We start from the raw sequence: 22,303 nt of genomic DNA on the forward strand, positions 1-22,303 counted from the left end.
TCTCAGTTCTACCACTCTGTCTTGATTATCATAGCTTTGTAGTAACTTTACCACACATTGTTCTTGATTTATGTCAGAGATTCTTCTATATATAATGAATATATATGTTGACTCTATGTATAACAATATTCATATACTGGAGTTGTTGCTGTGATGTACTGAGCTTAAGCTGGGTTTGTTAGCCGCATAATCTAACCAACAAAAGCAATGAGTATGCTGGCTCATGTATTGTTCAGAAAGATTTACAGCAGTCTTTCTTTCCAGCTTGCATTAGGGGAAATGAATACTTCAGAGACTTGTCAAGGGATTGAGAACTAAACATTTATGTCTACCCTTGGAAGTATCTGAAGATTTGGAGCTTGGATGAAGAGAAATATCTGAAAGCTAACAATGTGTAATGAAATTGAGCCAATAAACTGAGAAGTGGAGTCAGAAAACCTGGGTTGAAATTTTGGCTCCTATATCATTAGTTTGATGACTTAGGGCAAGGCATTTAATTACCTTGATTTTGAACCTTATTCATTCATTTGTTTATATTTTCTTGATTTTGAACCTTATTCATTCATTCGTTTATATTTTCTTCTCCTATTCCACTTGTCAATATACTTCTCAAAATGTGACTTCCAAAATGGGTACAATATTCGGGGTCATGTCTGACAAGCACAGAGGATTATCTTTGTTCTGGGTCTACATTCTTTTTTTTTTTTGGCCTTTTCTAGGGCCGCTCCTGTGGCATATGGAGGTTCTCAGGCTAGGGGTCTATTTGGAGCTGTAGCTGCCGGCTTAGGCCAGAGTCACAGCAACGTGGGATCTGAGCTGTGTCTGCAACCTACACCACAGCTCATGGCAATGCCAGATCCTTAACCTACTGAGCAAGTCCAGAGACCGAACCCTCAACCTCATGGTTCCTAGTTGGATTTGTTAACCACTGCGCCACAAGGGGAACTCCTGGGTCTACATTCTAATTAATGTCATCTAAGAGTGTGTTATTCTTTTTTTTTTTTTTTTTTTTTGGCAGCCACAGCCTCATCACACTTGATTTATCCTTCTTTCCTTCTGTCGAATGCTATCAGTTTGCTTAACAATATTCTACATTGTTTTTAAAGGCCATGTTGTCTTTGAACTCATAGAAGTGTAGGTCAAGGTTGAGAATACAGCTTTACAACAAGCCAAGAGAGGCATCCTTCTAAGCATTCTGAATACCAATGAATATAGAGTCGTCCCTTAGTATCTGCAGGGGATTAGTTCTAGGACCCGTGTGGATACCAGAATCCACAGATGTTCAGTCCCTTATATAAAATGGTGTGGTATTTACAGATAACCTGCGTACATCCTTCCATATGCTTTAAATCACCTCTACATTACTTATAATACCTAATGCAATGTAAAAGGTATGTAAATACATTATAAATGCTATGTAAATCTTTGCCAGAACGTGGCAAATTCAAGTTTCGCTTTTCAGAACTTTCTGGAAGTCTTTTTTCCCCACATATTTTCAGCTAGCAGTTGGTTGTGTCTGTGGATGTGGAGCCCGTGGATACAGAGGCCAAGTGTATTTTAGGGACCCAGTTTTTCAACTTCTCCCAGGACACAAATCTCTTCCCCCTGGTGTCCCTTTCTCTCTATGGGTCTGCCCTTTCCCTCTGTTCTCCTGGTTTAGCCTTTTCCTTTCCTCTACCCTGTAAGTCTTTTTTTTTTTTTTTTTTTTTTTTTTACTTCATAGTTTCAGTTTATAGTTTTGGCCTCCTCAAGTATGCTTAAGCTTCCATAACATCTCACAGTCTCACTGTGTCCCATGTGTACTTCAGGGCTTCTTTACCCAAGTCTTTTTGGCTTCTCTTTCCAACGTGATCTCAGTGCCTCAAACTAGATTCCAGCATGAGAGAGACCTTGATTAGTCAAGCATCTCCTTTCACACCAGGCACGTCACTGGTTGATGTTACTCGATGAGTTGACTGTCCTTGGGTCAGGAGCCCATTTTTCACCACCAAGCTGAGGCTGGTCGGTCTGCATCAAAGGGTCCACATGGGGCTTCTGCAGGGCTCTCTGGGGCAGACAGTTTGATTTATGCCCATGGCTTTAGCAGCCACTGAGACTGCCAGTATAAACTCATGAAATATGCAAGAAGGTTGGATTTTGATTTGACTCGGTCATGTGTATTTTGGTGGGAGATGGAGATTAGTTTGACTTAATATGCAAATATGTGTTTTTATGGGCATTCAAGCAGAAATGTTCAGCTGGAAACGCAGCCCCAGAAGTCAGGCTTGTGGATATTAGAGTGATTTGAATATTATCTGTGTAGAGGCTTGAGGCTTTAGCCTCTATGGGATGATTGACTAAGGAAGTATAGGGAGAGGGAGGACGGTGGGGACAACTCAAGATGGAAACAGAAAAGAAGAAGAGACAAAAGCTGTACAGGCGAGATCAGCATGTAACCAGTTTCCTTAACAATATATTATATGTTGTTTTTTTGTTTTTGTTTTTTTTAATTTGTTGGTTTGTTTCCTTTTTAGGGCTGCAGGTATGGCATATGGAAGTTCCCAGGCTGTGGGTTGAATCAGAGCTGCAGCTGCCTACCATGGCCACAACCACAACAATGTCAGATCCAAGCTGTGTCTGTGACCCACACCACAGCTCAGAGCAACGCCGGATCCTTAACCCACTGAGCAGAGCCAGGGATCAAACCCGTGTCCTCGTGGATACTAGTCAGGCTCGTTACCAGTGAGCCATGATGGGAACTCCAATTATATGGTGTTTTTAAAGAGGCTGAGAAATGAATAAAAATGTTTTAAAATGTCTAGGATTTTGAATACAGTCTCGCACGAATCATCTTAACTTTTTGAACGACTCTTTCTGTATTCCTAATCCCACCCTGTTCCTCCCAGGTAGAAGAAGAAATCCAGACCCTGTCTCAAGTGTTAGCAGCAAAAGAGAAGCATCTAGCGGAGATCAAGCGAAAACTTGGGATCAATTCACTACAGGAACTAAAACAGAACCTTGCCAAAGGGTGGCAGGATGTGACGGCCACATCAGCGTAGGTTCCCTTGATCCTACATTTTTCTAGGGAGGGGACAGAAAGGGAATGAGGACATTTCTGCAGCTTTTTTCTGTCCTGTGCAGGGCACTTCGCCCCAGTTCTCAAGTGTACCTGACTCTTCTTTAAGTGTGGTCTTTCCAGCTGTTCTAGGGAATAGAAAAAAAAAAAAAATAGCTTTACATGTGAGTTGAAGATATAAAATCTGAGTTCTGAAAATGTTATATATTGACTTGCTAGATATATACATGTATCACTTAGTCCTCAGAATAACCTGATAGAGAGGATGGTGAGGTAGCCATAGATAATGAAACAGAATCAGGAAGGTTTTTTTTTTCTTCAACGGCCGCACCCATGGCTTATGGAAGTTGCCGGGCCAGGGATTGAATCGGAGCTGCAGCTGCAGGCTTACACCACAGCCACAGCCACACCAGACCTGAGCAAAATTAGCAACCTACACCAGAGCTTGTGGCAATGCTGGATCCTTAATCCACGGAGTGAGGCCAGGGAAGAAACCTGCATGCTCACAGAGACAATGTTGGGTCCTTAACCTATGAGCCACAATGAAAACTCCCAGGATCAGATATGTTTTGAGGTTACAAACCTTTCAGTGTGTGGAGGTAGGATTTGAACTCATCTCTGGCCAAGTACAGAGCCAGTCTTTTTTACCCTGCTCTGAACATGGCTTAGGACTCCCAAGTCTATGATGTGTGATAGTGGCAGAGGTCCACCCCATAATCTTTTGGTCTTTTTCATCACACAGTTTTTTGTTTGTTTCTTTGTTTTTGCTTTTTAGGGATGCACCCTCCACATATGAAGGTTCCCAGACTAGGGGTCGAATTGGAGCTGTAGCTGCTGGCCTACAACACAGCCACAGCCACAACAACACCGGATCTGAGCCATGTCACCATGTCAGCAACCTATACTAGAGCTCATGGCAATGCCGGATCCTTAACCCACTGAGCGAGGCCAGATCCATACTTAACGCATTGAGTAAGGCCAGGGATTGAACCCGCAACCGGAACCCATAACCTCATGGTTCCTAGTCGGATTTGTTTCTACTGCTCCACAACAAGAACTCCCCTCATCGCACAGTTTGGATATGGTATTATCATGATGCAGTTTTGTTTCTAGGCACAAGGAAGAGCAGGCTTCTAGTAACAACCTCTGACTGTTCAGTCCCATCTTCTGAGCTGGTGACCAGCAGCAGGGGTTGACTGCATCCTGACATGACAGCACCAGGGTGCCCAACCTCTTTGGTCCACTTTCTCCTTATATAAGTAGGCAGTAGGGAGATATATATATAGGACAGTGTTCTTTGTATCATCACAAACTGGAATTTTTAAAGTATTGGATCTTGATGGGTGGAGTTCCTGTTGCGGAGCAGCAGAAACGAATCCGACTAGGAAACATGAGGTTTCGGGTTCGATCCCTGGCCTCCCTCACTGGGTTAAGGATCCAGCATTGCTGTGAGCTGTGGTGTAGGTCGTGGATACAGCTTGGATCTGGTGTTGATGTGGCTGTGGTGTAGGCCAGCAGCTGTAGTTCCAATTCGACCCCTAGCCTGGGAACCTCCATATGTTGCAGGTGCAGCCCTCAAAAGACCAAAGACAAAAAATAAACAAACAAAAAAACCAAAAAAAAAAGATCTTGATGGGTAAGTAAAAATGCCTGAGCATCCCTTTATATAAAGTGGGGACCTTAACCTCTTGGGTGTCATGTAAGTACCATATTCTTTTGTTTGTTCTAGATTTTTCCCTTCACCAATCCCTGCAATGATGGCTTGAAGAGGGAAGTGGTAAATTATACCTTTGTGTTATAGCCCATATCCCACTTGAATTATTTGGAGTATTCTATCTTTTACATCTTCTGTTGATAATCCACCAATTATTTGGTAGCTCCGCAGATAGGCAAAATTGAAAAAAAAAATCTTCATGCCCCGAGAACTTATTTGCATAATAAAAAGTACACATGGGGAGTTCCCTGGTGGCTCAGTGGCTTAAGGATCTGGTGTTATTACTGCTGTGGCTCTGGTTACAGCTGTGGCACCAGTTTGATCCCTGGGCGGGGAACTGCCACTGGATGAAACAAAAAACAACAACAAAAAAAAGTATGCATGGGCCCTACTTTGCTTCTGGCCCCTTTTTAGGAGATGAAGTTGGGAAAGGCATGTGAGGAATTTGATTTCAGTTTTGTTTTGTTTGGCTCCAGTGGAAAAGGAAAAAAGTAAGAGGTGTAATTTCATTCAGACTCTGGCTCATTTTGATCTTTGCTCCATGAGTATTTTTAGCCCTTCCCCTGATTTCTTTGGCCCTGTCTTTATAGACCTCTGTCCTTCTGGCTTTCCTGGGGCACTGCAGAAGATTGTGTCTGAGGTGATGGTTAGATGGAAGATGATGTGATGATGCTTACCTGGTGGTTGTGAAGAAGATTTCTAAAAATCCAAGAGGTGGTGATTACTGAACTCTAAATAATTGCTATTAGAAAGGTTATTAGCTTACTTTTCTTTGCTCTTTTCTTTTCTAATTTAATATAGATACAAGAAGACATCTGAAACTTTATCTCAGGCTGGACAGAAAGCTTCAGCTGCTTTTTCGTCTGTTGGATCAGTCATCACCAAAAAGCTGGAAGACGTCAAGTATGTCCCCATTTTTCCTTGCTTATGTAAACTGAGGCAAATGAAAATCAGTTATCATGGTTGAGGTGGGTTCCTGCCTGGTTCTGCCTGATGCTGGACCCTCTTTCAAACCAGGACCTGAGGGAGTTCCTGTCGTGGCTCAGTGGAAGCAAATTTGATTAGTATCCACAAGGTTGTGGGTTCGATCCCTGGCCTTGCTCAGTGGGTTATGGATCCGGCGTTGCAATGAGCTGTGGTGTAGGTTGCAGACTTGCTCAGATCTGGCGTGGCTGTGGCTGTGGTGTAGGCCAGCAGCTACAGCTCTGATTTGACCTCTAGCAGACAAAAAACAAACAAAGAAAAAAACAGGACCTGAAATATTTCCTTAAATTCTAACGGGCCTAGTCTTCAAACTGATTGTCCTCTGAATGCATTTAAGGATGTTGAAAAATTCTGGTTGTGAACTTTTGTCCTTTTAGCCCTTGTTGATCACAGGGTAAGTATGTCTCTCAGGGTTGCAGACTTGTGATTGTGGGCTGAGCTTGGGGTCTGATGGGGGTGAGTCTGGGAGCCCTGAGCGCACGCTTGGACTGAGTCCTGCCTTTGCTTCTGGTGGCACATCTTTATCTCACCATGTGCTTCCAACATGCTCATTTGTGTACTGATTCGTACCATCTATGTTCATGCCAAGGCCCAAATCGTGATTTTTGAGCTGTTGTTGCTTTTTTATTTTGCATTTATATACTCAGTGAGTCTGCAGATTTTTTCTGGCCACTTTGATAAAACCACTTCATGGTGCTTTTTGCGTCCACTCATGCTGGTGCCACCTCCTCTACATGGATTAAAATAGTGCTGAAAATGACAAACGTGGATTAAATTGGCTGTGCTTCTCTTGGCTTGCAAGATTTGTGTGTGTGTGTGTGTGTGTGTGTGTGGTTTTTTTTTTTTTTAAACCTTCAGCCTGCATGACTTTGTGTTTTCCGTTTGTGGGGAAAGTAGATTTTACAACCAGAATTTTGTTGGTTGAGTAAGTTTGGCTAATTGATGTATTATACTTTGAACGAAAAAAACTCCCCAATGACTTGCTCACTGTATTTGGACTCTTATCATTTAAAACATAATATAATAAACATAGTTTTCTCAATCCCTTTCCCAGGGAAGAACCACTTATCCTTCTCTTAGTGTTCTCTCTTCTTTCTATGCTGACTCCATTGGGTAGCTCTTTAGAATTCAGTTAAAACCTTACGTAACTTTTAAAACATAGGTTCTCGAATTGTGTTAGATTTACCAGAACTTCCTTTCTTTTTTTAATGCTGACTCTGGCTTCTTGCAGATTGCAAGCCTTTTCACATTCCTTTAGGTAAGGAGAGTTTGAACCATCACTGCAGCCCAGCAGTCGTCCAAGACAAGTGCATTTAGATTCTGATGCCACGCTGATTGGTCGTGTTTGTCCGCTACATGATCTTCTTCCATCTTGGAATATCTTTTTTTCTGGTGCATTCTTATTTTCAAGGGAGGGTTTCTTGTATACCATGGGTAATGGGTAAATTGAAAGAAGAATAATTTGACACTGTGGTTCAAGGGACATGGAAACGATTTTGAAGTTGCTTTTTACTTTTTTTTTTTTTTTTTTTGTAAAAAGAAGCAGCTTTACCATGGCATGCAGAATTCCTCCCTTTGAATGTCTGACTTTGTTTGTTTTTGATGCTTTAATTTCTTCGGTGCCTTTGTAAGGATGTTGGAATTCTCCTTCACCTGGGTCCCATTATGTAGTTGTAATGGACAGCATATGTACTGTCTCACAGTGTGAGTCTTCCGTCTTGCACAGGTCACTCGGAAATTTTTTTATTTTGTAAAATATGCCCAAGATTAAATTTACTGTTATTCTGTACTTTTTAGTACTTGTTTTATTAGCTTATACTGTTTACTGTTTTGTTATTTCTTTTTTTAAATTGAATTTTTTTTTGTATTGGTGTATAGTGGATTTACAATGTTAGTTTCAGGTATACATGTGCATAGATGCTTTCTTTTTCAGATTCTTTTCCCTTATAGGTTATTTCAGAATATTGAGTTGAGTTCCCTATGCTAAAAGTAGGTCCTTGTTGAGTAACTCTTTTATATATAATAGTGTGTATATGTTAATACCAAACTCCTAATTTTTCCCGCCCCTATTTTAGTGTTTCTTTAGCTAGATTCTGTAACTACACACCCAAGGAAATTTCATGGTTGCAAAAGGAAAGATAAAGTATAGTCAGCCAAAAAAGTAAGCACATTTAAAAAAAAAAATGTCAGCCCAAACGATGCCTTATAGAAGGGATCTTGGTGATATTGAGCAAACCTCTCCTTTCTCTCCCAGGTAGACTCTCTGGTTAATCTAATTAGTAGTCAGGAAAACCAAGGTGAAGGAAAGTCTTTTGAGTGTGAGTCTTTTGAGAGTCTTTTGTCTCTGTCTCTGTTCCTGTTAATACGAATTGTCTGCTCAAGCATTCACTTGCTATGATGTAGCTATTTGCCTTCTTAAGGAATCAAACACGGACTTATCGTTGAGGCCTAACCCTGGAAGTTGGAGTAAGTCATGGGGGTAAACAAACTCTAAGTGTGGAACTATTGCAAGTTTAAATTGTGCTGGAGTTCCCTGGGGGCTCAGCCGGTTAAGGATCTGGTGTTGTTACTGCGTTGGTTCAGGTCGCTGCCATGGCACAGGTTCGATACCTGGTCCCGAAATCAATTCTGTACTTTGGTGTTCAACCTACAACAGCCTAAGGGCTTTAAGAAACTGTTAAGACGGTTTCCTCTGTCGTCTGTACTTTGTAGTATAAGGTTATTTGAGTTGTGTGAGGATGTATTCACTCACAAAAGCCATTCTGCTAACAGGTGCCTATTCTGGACAAGTTCAAAGGATGTAACTTAGGCCAGATACGGTTCTTGTTCAAAGAGAGCTTAAAGCCTCTGCCTGGACTCTGGTTAGTGGGAGAAAGAAGTGGGGCCTGGGAATGAGTGAAGAATGGAAGAGCTCAGTTAATATCTGATTATTAAACACTATTAGATGTAATATAAACAGAAATATAAAACTATGTCAGTGCTCTTGAGGCATGGTATGTTTTTCATCAGTACTTATCATTGTTCTTTCTCTATACTTTTGAAAACATGAAGTAAGTGTGGCTCAGTATGTGCTGTCTTATTAATTCACCAGAAATAAATTGAATTGGGTACTTCTTTTTGAACTGCTTACATAGTCACATTTTTTCATTTCATTTAAAAAATGCAATTGAGATTTTATTCTTATCTACCATTTTAGTCCGATTTTTTTAATGAATAATATATTGCATATCAATACATGCAGGTTAAAGTAAGGCTTTATGTTATAACCTTGAAATGCGACAGAAGATTATCTTTTGAAAGCTAAATTTTGGAATTATTTCTTCCAGATTAAAAGTTGGGTAAAGTCATTTAAAAAAATTATTTTTAGCCCAAGATGTTCTGTTTAAAATCAGATTTAATGGGTTCATTTATTATTGAAAATATGAGGAGTTCCCACTGTGGCACAGTGAGTGAAGGATCTGGCATTGCCAAAGTTGTGGTGTAAGTCAAAGGTGTGGCTCAGATTTGATCCCTGGCCTTGGAACTTCATATGCTGCGAATGTGGTTGAAACTGTAAAGGAAAAATTTTTTAAAAAAGAAAAAATATAAAAGCAATAATAGAAACATATGCAAACATATATAATAGAAAACATATGTAAAGAGCCAACCTTTGGAGTTCCCGTCATGGCACAGCGGAAACAAATCCGACTAGGAACCACGAGGTTGTGGGTTCGATCCCTGGCCTTGCTCAGTGGGTTAGGGATCCGGCATTGCCATGAGCTGTAGGTTGCAGTCGCGGCACAGATCTGGCATTGCTGTGGCTCTGGCATAGGCCGAAGACTCCAGCTCCGATTCGACCCCTAGCCTGGGAACTTCCATATGCCGCGGGTGCAGCCCTAGAAAAGACAAAAAAAAGACAAAAACAAAGAAAGAACCAACCTTGGAGTTTTGTCGTGGGTCAGTGGTAATGAACCCAGCTAGCATCAATGAGGACAAAGGTTCGATCCCTGGCCTTGCCCAATGGGTTAGGGATCTGGCATTGCCATGAGCCATGTTGCTGTGGCTGTGGCACAGACCGGCAGCTGTAGCTCCCATTCACCCCCTAGCCTGGGAATCTCCATATGCTGAGGGTGCTGCCCTGAAAAGCACAAAAAAAAAAAAAAAAAAAAAAAAAAAAAAAAAAAAGATAAATTAGCCCTTGGGATGTAGATATTTGTCATTGATCTTGGGTGGGTAGGTAAGAAAGAGGAGGAGGAGGGGAGGGTGGGGGAGGAAAGACAGAAGGAGATGGAGGGAGGGAGGAAGAAGAAATAGAGAGAGGTGGCGAGAAAGAGGGGTATATTTGTTTTTGATGCCCTGACAATTAGATGTCAGTGACAGGGAGGTCATAGGCCAGCCCTGGGACATGATAACCAGCGCTATCTTTGGAGGCCCTCTGGGGACAGACAGCTTTTCTCCAAGTGGGTGTTCATATTCCTTCCCCTCCTGTTTGTTTGTTTTCTGCTCATACATGGTAAACATTGACTCATGCCTTTACTTTTTTTTTTTTTAGAGAGAAACTTAATATATATAAAGTTTTGTTTGTTTGTTTGTTTGTTTAATCTACACATGTAGGTCTCACCTGTGGCATATGGAAGTTCCTGGACTAGGGGTCCAATCAGAGTTGTGGCTGCAGGCTTCTGAGCTGCATGTGAGACCTACACCACAGCTCATGGCCACACCAGATCCTTAACCCACCGAGCAAGGCCAGGAATCAAACCCACATCCTCATGGATACTAGTTGGGTTCTTAACCCACTGAGCCACAACGTGAACTCCTATTTAGTTATATCTATTCTGAGTTTGGTAGATATAAGAGCTCCCAAGTTTTACCGACAGGAAACAGTAACAGTACTCAGGGACAGGTGGAGCCATGAGCCCAGAATCACAAGAGAATTATTTCCAGATCTCTAAAACAAAATGGGATTTTCCCATCTGGTTTTTGAACTTATTTGGTAGTGATGACTGCTTCTTGTTCCTTTTATTTTCCCCTTTTAAGTCCTATCATAAAGACCATTGGCACTTGCTAGGTATTTAATAACTTAAAAGCCTCAAGTTATCGTTTGATTTATACCTTGGTTTTCTTGGAGCATATTGATAGTCCTTTTCTATGATCATACTGTAAAAACAAAATATTTTTTAAAATTTTATTTCCAACATGATTGTCTTCTCCTGTGTACCCTGTTTGTCACTTTCCCCTTTTCTCCTGCTGTCCACTGACATTGATGCTCCACCACTATCCATCTCTTCCTTAATCCAAGGAAGAGCCCTTGATTAGTTATGCATAGTTCTCCACTGCTTTCTTTTCTTTTCAATTTTTTTTTTTTTTTTTTTTTTTTTTTTTGTCTTTTTGTCTTTTTAGGACCACTCCTGAGGCATATGGAGGTTTCCAGGCTAGGGGTTGAATTGGAGCTGTAGCCGCCGGCTTCTGCCAGAGCCACAGCAACATGGGATCTGAGCCGCATCTGCAGCCTACACCACAGCTCACCACAATGCCAGATCCTTAACCCACTGAGCAAGGCCCGGGATTGAACCCACAACCTCATGATTCCTAGTCGGATTCGTTAACCACTGAGCCACGATGGGAACTCCATCTCCACTGCTTTCTTGTTTTAATTCTCCATCCCCTGATAATTCCAAGTGACTTTTTCGATTTGATTTCTCAACTTGTATGACCTTAGGACTTGTTTCCTATGTAGCATAATCCTGAATTAATCTGTGCCCTGGATGTTGAATTCATTGTCAACTTGATGCATCTAGAATTCACTTTTCTGATCATTCTTTTTCACTCTGCCTTTGGCCTAGTCCCTTTTAACTAGTTTGTATGCTGGTCAGAGGAGCACAGAACCCATCGAATGGTCTTTGAGAAAATGATCTTTAACGTATGTGCGTAGGGGCAGCGACTAGAATTAACTGTGCATTTCTGAACTTTGTAGTTACTTTATCCACCCGTTTTCTCTCTCTCTCTCTCTCTCTTTTTTTTTTTTTTTTTTTTTTTTTGTCTTTTGTCTTTTTAGGGCCGAACCCAAGGCATATGGAGGTTCCCAGGCTAGGGGTCTAATCAAAGCTGCAGCTGCTGGCCACAGCCACAGCCACAGCAACACAGGATCCGAGCCTCAACTATGACCTACACCACAGCTCACAGCAATGCTGGATCCTTAACCTACTGAGCAAGGCCAGGGATCGAACCTGCAACCTCATGGTTCCTAGTCGGATTTGTTTCTGCTGCACTATGGGAACTCCCCATTTCCTCATTTTGTCAATACTATTGAATTCAGTGTGTGGGTCCTATGGACAAATAATTTATTGCATGTTCAGCCAATAGTCGCTTTCATTTGCCAGGGTTTGGTAATTGCCACCAGAATGTTCTAGCATAGAGTCTGTTAGTTTTGAGGATTAGAAAATTATGTGACTTAGCTCACCTAGAAAGGGCAATGTGTTGGATAGAATGAAAGTTCATTTGGAATCCAAGGAGGCAATAGGAAGCAAACCCAGGTCCTACCCAGACGAGTCCTGCTGACTGCAAAACTGTTAGAAATCAAGGTTGCATCTAGAAACCAAAGAAAAAAACCTCATCCTCTCCCACTTGAGCCTTCTTCCTGGCATGGTAATCTCATTTCCTCTACCTTTTTCTGTGCTTATATTCAATTATTTTTTTGGAAATTCTTTTTTTTCTTCTGCATTCTTGAAGTTTGTCTCCAAAAATGTCTTCCTCAATGTCAAAGCCTACAGCTTTGTAGCTCAGGTGCCTACCATTAGCTAATCAGTGGCTTAATGTTCTGTTGATAAAATCCCAGGATCAGAATCTTAGTTGGCTCAGGTAGTTTGTTTGTTCGTTTGTTTGTTTTCATTCAGTCTAAACAATTTGTAGATTACTGGGAGGTCAGCTGTAGTAGATGGAACTCTACTGATCTGGTTGTTATATTGGTGATGGTGGAAGGTGGCTTTGGCAGTTCTTTAGAGGGGTCTAAGGAAGGGCAGGTGACTTTTGGATTTGTCAACTAAGAAAGAGGATTTTTATTCATCTCTGTCTTTCAGTTATGGATCCAGCGTGCTGCCATAGATGAAGCAGGAAAATAATTAGCAAATTCTTCCCAGAATGTACTCTTATATCAAGGCATCTACCACTGTTATAATAGGATAGAGAGAATGCTGAGCTAATACAGTAGAGCTTTTCCTGTATTATGTACAACATTAAGTACAAAGATGTCTGAATCTTTTACTGATTATCTTGACTATATGAGCTGCTGGCTTCTTTTGATTCATAGCAAGGTTATACTCCATATTATTACATATGAATGCAAAACTAGATTGAGGAGCTATACTTGAAGCAACACATCATCATTGGTAACAATTGAGTCTTGGAGAAAACTAAATCATAAACACACATGGTATTTAAATATAATTGAGAATTGATACCTTGGACTGTTCTGCTTACCCCAAAATGCCGTGTCAGTGATCAGAATATCATAAGCATGTCATTAGTATTAGCAGGGTACATCAGTGACTTTGTGAGCCCAAGAATTGAGGTATTTCCATCTTATGAACTGAGGTGGTCTCTATGGGATATGGCTGGAGAGTAGATAACCTTGAACCTGAGTTGCCTTTGAGTAAAAAGTTGGTCCTAGGAAAACCAGGGACCAAATATTATTTGAATGGCCTTTAAGAACATGTAGTTTAATTGGGATGGAGTACAGGTGTCTCTTATTAGAAAACTGATACCACTACTACTAAGGAGTGATATGTAACTTTAAAGTCACTTGAAATTGTCAAATAGTGACAAACTTTGAAAGCTTCCTGTTCTGGTAACAAGTATGTGGGAGAAAGATAGCTGCAGGTGTCCTTCGGTGGCTTTGCTTGTGTGTGTGTCTGCGTGTGTGTGTGTGTGTGTGTGTGTACATATCTTTATGTGTATGCTTCATTTTTTGAGGGGAGGTGCTGAACACTGGATTAGGAATCTCAAAAACCCAAGTTCTGCTGTGACCTTGGGTAAATAAATTATTTAACATTTGAGCCTTGATGTGAGACACCTTGCAGATACAGGTGAAAACACTTGACAGTTTTCAAAGTGCTGTGAAAATGCAAAGTCGAATTACTAGCTCTGTTAACTACTGGGATTAAATTGGCTCATGAATAAAAGTAAAGTACGTTGGAATAACTTTGATCCCCTCCGCCTCAAAAAGTAGGTCATTCTTCATGGTGCCAGGAGAACAAGCTCCTAGAAAGCTAAGTTTTGTTTGCTTTTTATAATGTCTAATCACCACTTTACTAACTCCATTTCTATCTCTTTTTAATGCTGCCTCTTAGTATACGCTCCATTCAACACTCAATTAGCATGCCTGCTATGAGGTAAAGTATATTTTTTACAAAATGTAGTTGGTCTGATGCTTTCTTATATTTCACTTAGATGTTTTACTTGAACTGTTTGGAAGTAGGAGATAGAATTCTGCTCTAAACAAGCTCTGAAGAGTTTTTAGTTAGTCTTCCTACAGTGTTAGGCTGGGGCAAAAAAAATCCATTAAATGTTTGTGATTTAAAAAAAAAGAATTATTGGGAATTCCCATCGTGGCACAGCAGAAATGAATCCGACTAGGAACCATGAGGTTGGGGGTTTGATCCCTGGCCTTGATCAGTGGGTTGAGGATCCCGAATTGCCTCAAGCTGTGGTGTAGATTGCAGACCCGGCTTGGATCTGGCGTTGCTGTGGCTACAGCTCCGAATAGACCCTTAGCCTGGGAACCTCCATAGGCCTCAGATGAGGCCCAAAAAAGACAAAAGACAAATAAATAAATAAATAAAAGAATTATTGGAGTTCCCACTGTGGCACAGTGGGTTAGGAATCTAACTGCAGCAGCTTGGGTTGCTGTGGAGGCTCAGGTTCTATCCCCAGCCCAGCACAATGGGTTAAAGAATCCCGCATCACCATAGCTGTGGCCTAGGTCACAGCTGCAGCTCAGATTCAGTCCCTTGGCCCAGGAACTTCCATATGTGGCATGTGTGGCCATTAAAAAAAAAAAAAAAAAAAAAAAAAAGGTATTATTGGTGTTCCCGTTGTGGCTCTCAGCAGGTTAAGAGTATGACTAGTATCCATGAGAACATGGGTTCGATCCCAGGCCTCACTCAGTGGGTTATGGATCCAGTATTGCCATGAACTGCGGTGTAGGTCACAGATACAGCTCAGATCTGGGGTGCTGTGGTTGTGGTGTAGGCTGGCAGCTTTAGTCCAGTTCGACCCCTGCCCTGTGAACTTCCATATGCCGCACCTGTGGCCCTAAAAAGACAAAGAAGAATTAAAATTAATAAAAAATAAAAACATAAGTATTACTGTTTCTGCTTTATTTTGTAAGCCTGTTCAGTTGTTTCATTTCTGAAATCTGTTTAATTGAAAAAGTGAACGCTCGTCATCTAATCGGCCTTCTCTTTTCATGGATGTAGGTGTCCACCTCCTCTGTCTGCAATCTGCTTTTCTCTCATCCTCCCTGTTTCTACTTCCCTTATCCCAGTGTGATGTTTGGGGCCAACTGTGATTTGGTTCTGCTGACCTCTTTCATCAGGAAGCCCTTGCAAGTGGCACGTTTTATCTCCTCTCTTGACCTCTCTCTAGGGGCAGAGGATTTTTAACAATATATGCGTAGCTTAAACTTTAGTGTACATCACAACTACCTGGAGGGCTTGTTAAAAGCCCGTGCCCGATGGGCTCCACCTTGACTTTCTGATTCTTAGGCCTGGGGTGGGACCTGAGAATCTGCATTGCTAAGAACTTCCCAAGAGCCAGCAGGCCTGAGGTCCACACTTTGTGGCTAGCTGCCCATCACCATGATGGGAAGGAGGAAACCCTTTGTCCCCTTCTTCTCCTTTTGTATCTTGGTAATAGGAAGGCTCTAGGGGGCCAGTAGATAGTATAAAAGGTGCGGAAACCCAGGGTGGGAGTAACACAGGCGCTGTGACCCTCCTTCATCCCTGTGGATGAGTTTGAAGGCAGGGAAGAGGTTTCAATGGGCTCCAGGGTGCTTCTGTGGCAGTTGGGGCGGGGAGCTTTGTGAAGTGGGCAGAGCCACTCTTTTTTCCTGTCTGTTATGCCGCTCCTGGGAACCAGGGCGTGGAACCCCTAGGGTTTGCCTGTCCGGTTTAGCTCATGTGGGTTCCTGTAGAAATCTTGCCAGGCAGCCTGTGAATGTAAACACGAGTTCTGGAGCATAGCACCTTAACCCAAATCCGACTGCTGTAACATGGCATTTTCTTACACCTTGACACGTTGGTTGAGACAGTGACAATCCGTGTTGAACCTGGCCTTGTTCCCTCTCCTCACACAATTACTTGACTGTATCTATTGTCTAAGTCTAGCTGTCTTCACAGAATCAAAAGCATCATTTGTAGAACTCTTAGAACAGAAGTTGATAGTCTTCCATAATAAGATAAATTTGTATGTATGCCTCCACATCTGTGGTACAGATAAATATATCTGTTGCTTGCTGATTGAGAATAATGGCATAGAGGAATACAGTCAACTAATCATTGTTTTCAGAATTGTTGCATTTCTTTTCTCAGTGGTTGCAACCTTACTGTTTGTTTTTCTCTTCTCTCCATAGAAACTCTCCGACTTTCAAATCATTTGAAGAAAAGGTTGAAAACTTAAAGGCAAGTAGAGGGAGGAACAGGGTCTTTGTGTTATATGTTGCTTAAATTTCTTTGGCGTGGGTGAATTGTTTAAGTTAGCATTTCCTTCTAAAACTATTTAAATAACTTCAATAACTTGATTCTTTCCATTATTAGTGGATATTCAAGGTGATATATACTTTTTTTTTTTTGGCTTTTTGCTATTTCTTTGGGCCGCTCCAGCGGCATATGGAGGTTCCCAGGCTAGGGGTCGAATCGGAGCTGTAGCCGCCGGCCTACACCAGAGCCACAGTAACGTGGGATCCGAGCCGAGTCTGCAACCTACACCACAGCTCACGGCAATGCCGGATCACTAACCAACTGAGCAAGTGCAGGGACCGAACCCACAACCTCATGGTTCCTAGTCGGATTCGTCAACCACTGCGCCATGACGGGAACTCCATATATACTATTTTAATCAATGTTTTTGAGTGAATATCGGAGCGTGGCAGCCTGACGGCTGCAAAGAAATGTGTAATTTAAAAAACAATAGTGTTTTAGAAGTTTGTGCTGCTTTTTGCATTATTCACTTCAAATACTTTTGTCATTAGACAAAGTTGAATATAAACCTTATTGTAGGAATTCCCGTTGTGGCTCAGTGGTTAATGAATCTGACTAGGAACCATGAGGTTTCGGGTTTGATCCCTGGCCTTGCTCAGTGGGTTAAGGATTTGGCGTTGCTGTGACCTGTGGTGTAGGCCGGCGGCTACAGCTCTGATTAGACCCCTAGCCTGGGAACCTCCATATGCCGTGGGTGCGGCCCTGGAAAAGACAAAAAAAAAAAAAAAAAAAAAAAAAAAAACCCTTATTATAGAAAGCACAAAACAATATAGAAAAGCACCAAAAACGCACAAAAAAGAGCTCCTCCAACCCAGAGACAGGAATATATAGTAGGACTGTGTTGTTATGCTTTAAAAAAGAATTAACCATAAATCATATACTTTTTTCTATGACAGTAAGTATTCTTTTTCAATATTATATTTAACAGCTGCTTGCCTTATAATGGATATTGTTTGTTCATTCCTTAATTATCAGACTTCTTATTATGATGCTGCTGCCATGGCGATCATCATTGATGATTCATTGTTTTATTTTTAATCAAAAAATAAATTTTATTTTGGTAGACATTTTCCCATAATAATCAGCTTTATTAATTTGTAGATTGTATTATCTTCAAAATTATACTCAAAACTGTAAAATCATCAAGGATCACAAGTGACCAAAAAGATTTTCTGGTTCCCATCCACAGCCCAGCCTTCTCTACAGGATTTGTGCAAAGCCCATATGTTCATTTCTTTCCAAACTAATTCTGATAATTATGGTGGATGTTTTGTTAAGGGTTAAAACTCATATCTTATATGTTTTATATAATTCAGCTGTAAAATATTCAGATTTTGTCTTTCAGAATTATACTTGAGTCACTTGTTTTTAAATAATACATCTTTTTAAAATTACAGAATCAAGGTATGCTTGTGGAAAGAAAACCACACACTGTATCATGATCTAGATCTTTTTTCCTTGCACATGCCCACACTACTACCCACTGTTTCTGTTTCTATGTAAATGTGTAAATGTTTTTCAAAAAAGAATCACAGTGGAAGTTCCTGTCATGGCACAGTGGAAATGAATCCAACTAGGAACCGTGAGGTTGTGGGTTCAATCCCTGGCCTCACTCAGTGGGTTAAGGATCCAGTGATGCCATGAGCTGTGGTGTAGGTCGCAGACATGGCCTGGATCCTGAGTTGCTATGGCTGTGGCTGTGGCCAGCAGCTGTAGCTCTGATTCGACCCCTAGCCTGGGAACCTCCATATGCTGCAGATGCAGCCCTAAAAAGCAAAAAAAAAAAAAAAGGAATCACACTGTACACAGACTCCTACACTTGGTTTCTTCAGCCTCCACCAGCACACATACTGTATGTGCTGGCAGGCCCTATTCTTTTTTTTTCACTGATGCTTCTCAGGGGCCTCCAGTAGTCCTTGTCATATTGCGGCTACTTGATACGTATTTGATGAACAAAACATATATTATAGTCATCTTCCTTTTTTTCTTTTTTCTTTCTTTCTTTTTTTTTTTTAAGGCTGCACCTGTGGTATATGGAAGTTCCCAGGTTAGGGGTCAAATTGGAGCTTCAGCTGCTGGCCTTTACCACAGCTTATGGCAATGCCAGGTCCACTGAGTGAGGCCAGGAATGGAACCCACATCCTCATGGATACTAGTTGGGTTCGTAACCCAATGAATCACAGTGGGAACTCCCCATAGTCATTCTTCTAGGTCAGTACCAGAGGCCTGCTTTATTCATGTTAATGCCTGGTCAGATATTTGAAAACAAACTGTACATTGCAGGAAGTCAATGCAACATTCAGATTCTCAGTGTTTTAGGAATATCATAGCCTCTCCTTGAAATCTACTCTGAGCATTAGTTTTTGAAATGACCAGCTGGAAAATCAGGCAACCCAGGTTCTCTTGACACTGAAGATGAGGAAAAACCTCCTGGTCATTTGCTATATGTACTTTCCTCCTGAATCTATTTAGACTATAAATTCTAGTGAAATCAGTTTTTGAAAAATGACTAGGCACCATTCAGATAAAAACATGTAATTAAAAATTTTTTTATTATAGTTGATTTATAATAAAACATGTAATTTTTTTACAGCATAGTGTATTAGACAAATATCAGAAGGAAGCTGTAACCTAGAGTTGGATGCTTGGGATACAGTTTTTCTCATGTACATTTATATTCAGTTAAACATTGGGTCTGCATATACTTACATTTAGATTTTGGATTGAGTCATTACTTGTGGTTATTGGGCATTTACTGTGTGCCAGGAGATGAGAATTGGGCGCTGAAAATATCACGATGTGTAGGAGAGACACAGACCCTTTCTGCCAGATGTTTAGATGATTTAAATGGCCAGTGAAAGAAAAGTGAGGTAAGATGCTGTGCCAGTCCGAGGGTGCAGTGAGGACCAGTAGCAGGAACCTCTGTAATGCCTGGCAGGAGGGAAGATCAGAGAGGGCTTCTTGGAGGATGCAGGTATGTAAATAGATGCCTTTAGTTTGAAGGGGACATTTGAAGCTTTGGGGCCCTTTGAGGAACACCAGGAACTTTGCTGTGCTGTAAGGTGCTGAGCAGGAGACGGCGCTAGAGAGTTAGGTGGGCCGCGTGGAGGAAAAAGTGAGCCGCCATTGAAAGGTTTTAAACAACCTGAGTTGTCCATTCTTCTGTGCATTTTAGGAAGATCCCTGGCTGCCCTGCAGATCTAAGGCGAGAAAGACTGGTATAGACAGGCTAGGAGGAAGGCTTGTAATCCAGGTGTCAACTTAAAAAAATGCGCAACCTGAATGTTGAGAGTTAGGTTTTATTTGGGGCAAAATTAGGACTCAAGCCCGAGACAGTATCTCAGGTAGCCCAGAGCAGCTGTTCCCCAAAGGCGAGGGAGGAGCTAGGATATAAAGGAGTTTTTGCATAGAAGGGCAGGGAACAGGAACAAAAGAGGTCTGGGCTCACTGAAATCATTCCTTTGATATGCACCTCAGCTATGGGGCCAGTATCTTGAGTTTTCACAGCCTGCAGGACTCATCAGCTCTCACCCTTGGAAGTGACTGCATTTGCAGATGACCATGACATTCTTTGTTTATCCTTTACAGCCTGGGCAGTGGGCTGCCCACAGAGGAGTGGGGCGGGGGGGGGGGATCAGGATATGATAAAGGTGAGGGGGAGGTGTGTGCAGCCTTGCACACATTTTACAAAAGTTTGTTGCTGATCTCCTGAAGGTCACCACCAGTCACAAGGAGCAGACATCACCATGACGGATTTTAGTGTTTCTAGTTATGAGGAGATGCAAGAATTGGGCACATAAAATCTTCTCCTAAAAATATGTGACTACCTGAAAACCTGTTCTTCCAGTCTTCCCAGATCAGTGCTTCACTCCTGATTTTCACCCTGAGCTCTGTTGAGGGGGTGCTGCAGGTCAGCATCTGCAGTAGCTCATAATTTAGTCCATGTAGAGGCTGATGGCAAGTGCTAAACTTCAATTCACATAGGCCACAGATGGTGATGTAGTGAATTGAGTTAGTGCCAATGGGACAAAGTCAGGAGATACTTAGAAATGACAAGAGTTCCCACTGTGGTTCAGTGGGTTAGGAACCCAGCATAGTGTCTGTGAGGGTGCAGGTTCAATCCCTGGCCTTGCAGTGGATTAAGGATCTGGTGTTGCTGCAAGCTACACTGTAGGTCAAATCCAGTGTGGATGTGGCTGTGGCGTAGGCTAGCAGCTGCAGTTCTGATTCGACCCCTAGATTGGGAACTTCCATATGCTGCAGGTGTGGCCCTAAAAAGAAATTACAGACAAGAAGTTAGTGATCGATTGAGCGTGGAACAAGATGTGGAAGGATCAAGGACACCTCCACGAATCTGACTGGGAGGTGCTACTGCCATTAATAATCTTACAAGAGAGAAGGAACCAGTTGTGTGGAGGAGGAGGTCAGTTTTTAGACACGTTGGGTTACAAGAGGTCTTAACATTTTCTTATAATGAAAGAATATTTTGACGAAGTTAATAAATATGCAGGGATACAAGTCATGCAAATTTTTTGACAGTTCAAAGATTTTTGGGTGGGAGACCAAAAAGAAAGAAAATTGCAACTAGATTCCAATTGTTAATGAGTCTCTGGCCAGTCAGTTAAGACTGAACAAAGGGCCAGGTCAGATGCAAACCCTCTATGAGTTGCATCTTTGATTATTGATTGGTTTCTTTCTTTTTTTTTTTTTTCCTTTTCAGGCCTGCACCAGTGGCATAGGGAAGTTCCCAGGCTAGGAGTTGAAACAAAGCTGTAGCTGCCAGCCTATGCCACAGCCACAGCAACTCGGGATCTGAGCCACATCTGCGACCTACACCACAGCTCAGCTCACAGCAATGCAGGATCCTTAATCCACTGAGCAAGGCCAGGGATTGAACTCACATCCTTACGGATGCTAGTCGAGTTGTTTCTACTGAGCCACTATGGGAACTCTCTGACGGGTTTCTTAATGTTAGTCAGCTGTCCTCTTGGTCAGTCATGAGATGTAACAGGGAGGAGAGTGGGGAGGAAGGGAGCATAGACACATCCTAGTCATTAAAGATGTGTAAGGGTATTTTGAAAGCATACAGTAGTATACAGTTAGTATACAAACGTAAGGTAGATATATTCATTCAAACAAACGTGGGGTTTTTTTGTTTTTTTGTTTTGGCTGCACCTGTGGCATGTAGACGTTCCCTGGGACCAGGAATTGAACCCATACCACAGCAGTGACCAGAGCCACTGCAGTAACAACGCCAGATCCTTAATCCCCTGCACTACCAGGGAACTCCTAAATAAATGTTTATTGACAAAATTTCAGTGCACTTGCAGTGATGCTTTCACATACTGGTTTTTGTTTTTTTGTTTTTTTCATTTTTGGCCTCTTGCTAGCATATGGAGTTCCTGGGCCAGGGATCTGCTTCGAGCCGCAGTCATGACCTGAGCTGCAGTTGTGGCAATGCCAAATCTTTTAACCCACTGTGCCTGACCAGGGATTGATTCTGTGTTCCAGCAACTCCCAAGTTGCCGCTGATCCCTTTGAGCCACAGTGGGAACTCCTTCACATACCATTAACGTGTATAGGAAGCACCTGGAGATCTTGTTAAATTGTGGATTTCAATCCTGCAGACAGAGGCAGGAGGCCAGTCTTGAGGTTCCAAATGTCTAACAAGCTCCCCTGTGATGCTGAGTTGCTAAGTTCTTCTACTGCACTTTAAGTAGCAAAAGGGTAGAAAGTTTATGCTGTAACTGGGAAACATGCATCCATTTCTTTCCTTTGTTGTACTCAGGAATATTTCACAGTGTTGTTCAAATAGAA

The 22,303-nt window shown here is 41.8% G+C and overlaps 1 protein-coding gene across 4 annotated transcripts in view; it reads left to right on the top strand.

Moving 5' to 3' along the window:
* Positions 1-22,303, top strand: part of TPD52 (tumor protein D52) — a 130,510-nt gene that overhangs the window by 105,128 nt on the left and 3,079 nt on the right. For 2 of the 4 annotated variants that reach the window (NM_001244387.1, XM_021088497.2), the window contains 3 exon segments: positions 2,886-3,034; positions 5,571-5,672; positions 16,360-16,408. In NM_001244387.1, coding sequence (NP_001231316.1) covers positions 2,886-3,034; positions 5,571-5,672; positions 16,360-16,408 — 300 coding nt within the window. 4 annotated transcript variants of the gene reach the window in all.

This window comes from Sus scrofa, chromosome 4 (genome assembly GCF_054392235.1).
Source record: "Sus scrofa isolate SSC_HxYL_T2T_F1_AM1 chromosome 4, Sscrofa_HxYL_maternal_Yorkshire_Landrace_v2.0, whole genome shotgun sequence".
In the NCBI taxonomy this organism is placed as follows: domain Eukaryota; kingdom Metazoa; phylum Chordata; class Mammalia; order Artiodactyla; family Suidae; genus Sus; species Sus scrofa.